We start from the raw sequence: 2,928 nt of genomic DNA on the forward strand, positions 1-2,928 counted from the left end.
CAGATTATACCCAAAAATGTGCACGGTGTGAAGTACAAAGAGGTAATAGGGGAAAAGACTTGCTAATGTGCCTCCACCAAGATAGTGGCTTGAGAGGAGGAGGGGATGCAATAGCCTATGAGTATTGGGATGTAGCGGGAGCTGCCGTGGCGGAGGGTTGTCCAGTGCATGAGCGGCAATGGGCTTAGGGCATGGCTGGAGCAAACTTGGGGTGGGGAAGAGACGAGTTGAGGCAAAGACGTGACGTTCCGATCATGATTTGTGCTGCAAGTGTCGGTTGGGCCTAACCTAGGTGTGGACAAGTAGGGGATACATGAGGGACATGGTTGGAAAAGGCCGCAAGGGGACGATGGACGAGACTAGAGGTCGGAGTGGAATGAAGCAAGGGAGTATCATGTGTTTTTCTGCCCAATGAACAATCACTTTCAGCCTCTCTAGTTGCATGTGGTGTGAGGAACCTGTGTATAAGATCAACCAGAACCAGGTGTGTCGTTGTATAAGACTGGGCCCGGTGGACATGGTGGATGATACAGGTTGTTTGACCCAATGTAGAATGGCAGCCGCCTGATCCGCGCCACGACATGGGCGGACCCTCAAAGGTTTTGGTGTTGGTCCAAGGTGCAAGACGTCACACCCATCTTCTAGTCCACTCCGGCCTGACGTGGAGTACTGGTTGGCATGACTATTGTAAGATCCGTCATCAAAATGATGCTGGGAACACCGCTTCATGTCCAGGTGAAATTTTTGTTCTTCATTCATCACCCTCAGCAACGACAAACTTGCGTCGTTACTTTGTGGAAGACATTGTTTCCTTGATGATATACTGACCTTCAGTGGTTTGTCTCGACAACCAAGACGAAAATCAATAACGACGCGACAGGGATATTATTGAAGAAGTCAACTTAGTTATAGATATTAAAACCAGATGAGCTTTGCTGATGTGAGGGCCAAACGGCCCCTCTTAAATGTGCGGTGTCGAGACCCGGTCCAGTTACGTTTCTGCAGATATACGCGAATTCATCCGAGACCGCGATCCAAATACGTTCCTTTCTTCCATTCCATGTCACCGCGTAGAGAATTTCATAGACGTCAAAAGAGCACGCGCGCCCGGCCCATGGTAAAGTTGGTGATTGGCAAGTGAAGACGTAGTCCGAGCTAAACGAAGGATTTTCTAGTTGTGGTGTCTCGAGGCTCAACCAGTAAAGCACAGTACAAGTTGGCAACTTGGGTTAAAAGAAGAAACGGAGAGGGCTCCACCTTGTTTTCGTGCGGGAAAGGAAGGAGAGTGGAAGCGAGTACTGTAGGAGCCTTGAACCGGTCCAAATGGCGCGAGCTTCCTCACGTTGCGACGACCAGCTCCGGAGTTTTCAATGGACCCGTACTGCGGCAGCCGCTACCCATCCGAGGAACCACGTTGTACTATATAAATACACCGGCGCGCCTCAGTTACGGCACCTCAATTGCAAACGCCTGAGATCAAAGACGAAAGAGAGAAAGGCATTCATTCAGAAGGGCAGAGCAACCGGCCGGCCGTGGGAGAGGATCGACTTCGAGTGTTGGTTAGCTTTCCGGCGAGAACGAGTGAGCAAATACAATGGCGCGCGGCCTTCTGGAGGTGCATCTGGTCCACGCCAAGGGCCTCTCCGGCACCGATTTCCTCGGTGAGTAGAATAATCCACTGCAGAAGCCAGTGTTCTTGGCGTCGATTTGCTCCGTTCTGTGTTCGGTTGTGGACGGAGATTGATCTTCGTGTTGACCTGTATGTATGTATGTGCAGGGAAGATCGACCCGTATGTGGTGGTGCAGTACCGGTGCCAGGAGCGCAAGAGCAGCACCGCCCGAGGTCTGTGCCTGCTTCCATTTCATGCAGCTCTGTTTTCTTGGTTCCTCGTCTCCACCCCGCCCAGTCCACAAAATACTGTATAATTTTGCTGAACGAACCAACCGTGTGCATGTAATGCAGATGCTGGGAGGAACCCGAGCTGGAACGAGGTGTTGAGGTTCCAGATCAACTCCTCCGCGGCCAACGTGCAGGATAAGCTCTTCCTGCGGATCATGGACCACGACAACTTCTCCAGCGACGACTTCCTCGGCCAAGCAACGTGAGTAAACTCCTACTCCCAGTCCCAGATGCCAAGCATCAGCACTTCACCAGCTAATTGAGTTGAAGTGGCAAATTAAAGACAAAAGCAAGATCTGAATCAAATTACTGAGTACGTATATCTATGTGATGCAGGATCAATGTGACCGACCTGATCAGCATGGGCATGGAGAGCGGCACGTCGCGGCTGAACCCGGCCAAGTACAGGGTGGTCACCGCCGACAACTCGTACCACGGCGAGATCAAGATCGGGATCACCTTCACCGCCGCAAAGGTTGATTCCCATTGCCAGGTTGAAGAAGACGGAGCACAGGTTGGGGGCTGGGTACACAGCTTTCGTGAGCAGAAGGTCTGAGGGTCCTTCGGTCGTGCATAATTAGCCGTGCTGGATGTGGGCGTGGCTGCTACGTCAACGGCATCATATGCCTTTGATTAACTGATGTGATTCCAAGTGTATGTACGCTCCATTTTGTAGCACTTTAGATGTATAGTCACAACAGCTTAACTTAGCCAAATTCATTTATGATTAAGATTCTTTTGAAACACCATACATTCTACATTGTTGGATTCTCCTTTGTTGAGTGTTTTTTTTTTTTTGCGGGTGTTGTTGAGTGCTTGTTGATGCCTTGAAAACATGGTAGTTTGTACAAGGCGTGCATTCATGTACAAACCCGTTTTTGGGTTTTCTGCCAGCCTCAACCTGGGGCGCTCCTTACACGGGAGCCGACCTGACTAAGTATTTTATGTACCACAAACGACATGCTTTAGTAATTTATGATAATCTAGCTCCACTGGATGACTGTAATCTTGTTCTCCTTTGTATCTTT

At 50.0% G+C, this 2,928-nt stretch overlaps 1 protein-coding gene across 1 annotated transcript; it reads left to right on the plus strand.

Moving 5' to 3' along the window:
- The first annotated feature begins 1,470 nt into the window (after positions 1–1,470).
- LOC109778203 (elicitor-responsive protein 1-like) lies at positions 1,471–2,668 on the plus strand. The gene is made up of 4 exons (XM_020336757.3): positions 1,471–1,661; positions 1,778–1,843; positions 1,964–2,102; positions 2,237–2,668. The coding sequence occupies exons 1-4, from the start codon at positions 1,595–1,597 to the stop codon at positions 2,454–2,456; spliced, it is 492 nt and encodes a 163-aa protein (XP_020192346.1). The 5' UTR covers positions 1,471–1,594; the 3' UTR covers positions 2,457–2,668.
- The last annotated feature ends 260 nt before the right edge of the window (positions 2,669–2,928 follow it).

Source organism: Aegilops tauschii, chromosome 3 (genome assembly GCF_002575655.3).
Source record: "Aegilops tauschii subsp. strangulata cultivar AL8/78 chromosome 3, Aet v6.0, whole genome shotgun sequence".
Classification (NCBI taxonomy): domain Eukaryota; kingdom Viridiplantae; phylum Streptophyta; class Magnoliopsida; order Poales; family Poaceae; genus Aegilops; species Aegilops tauschii.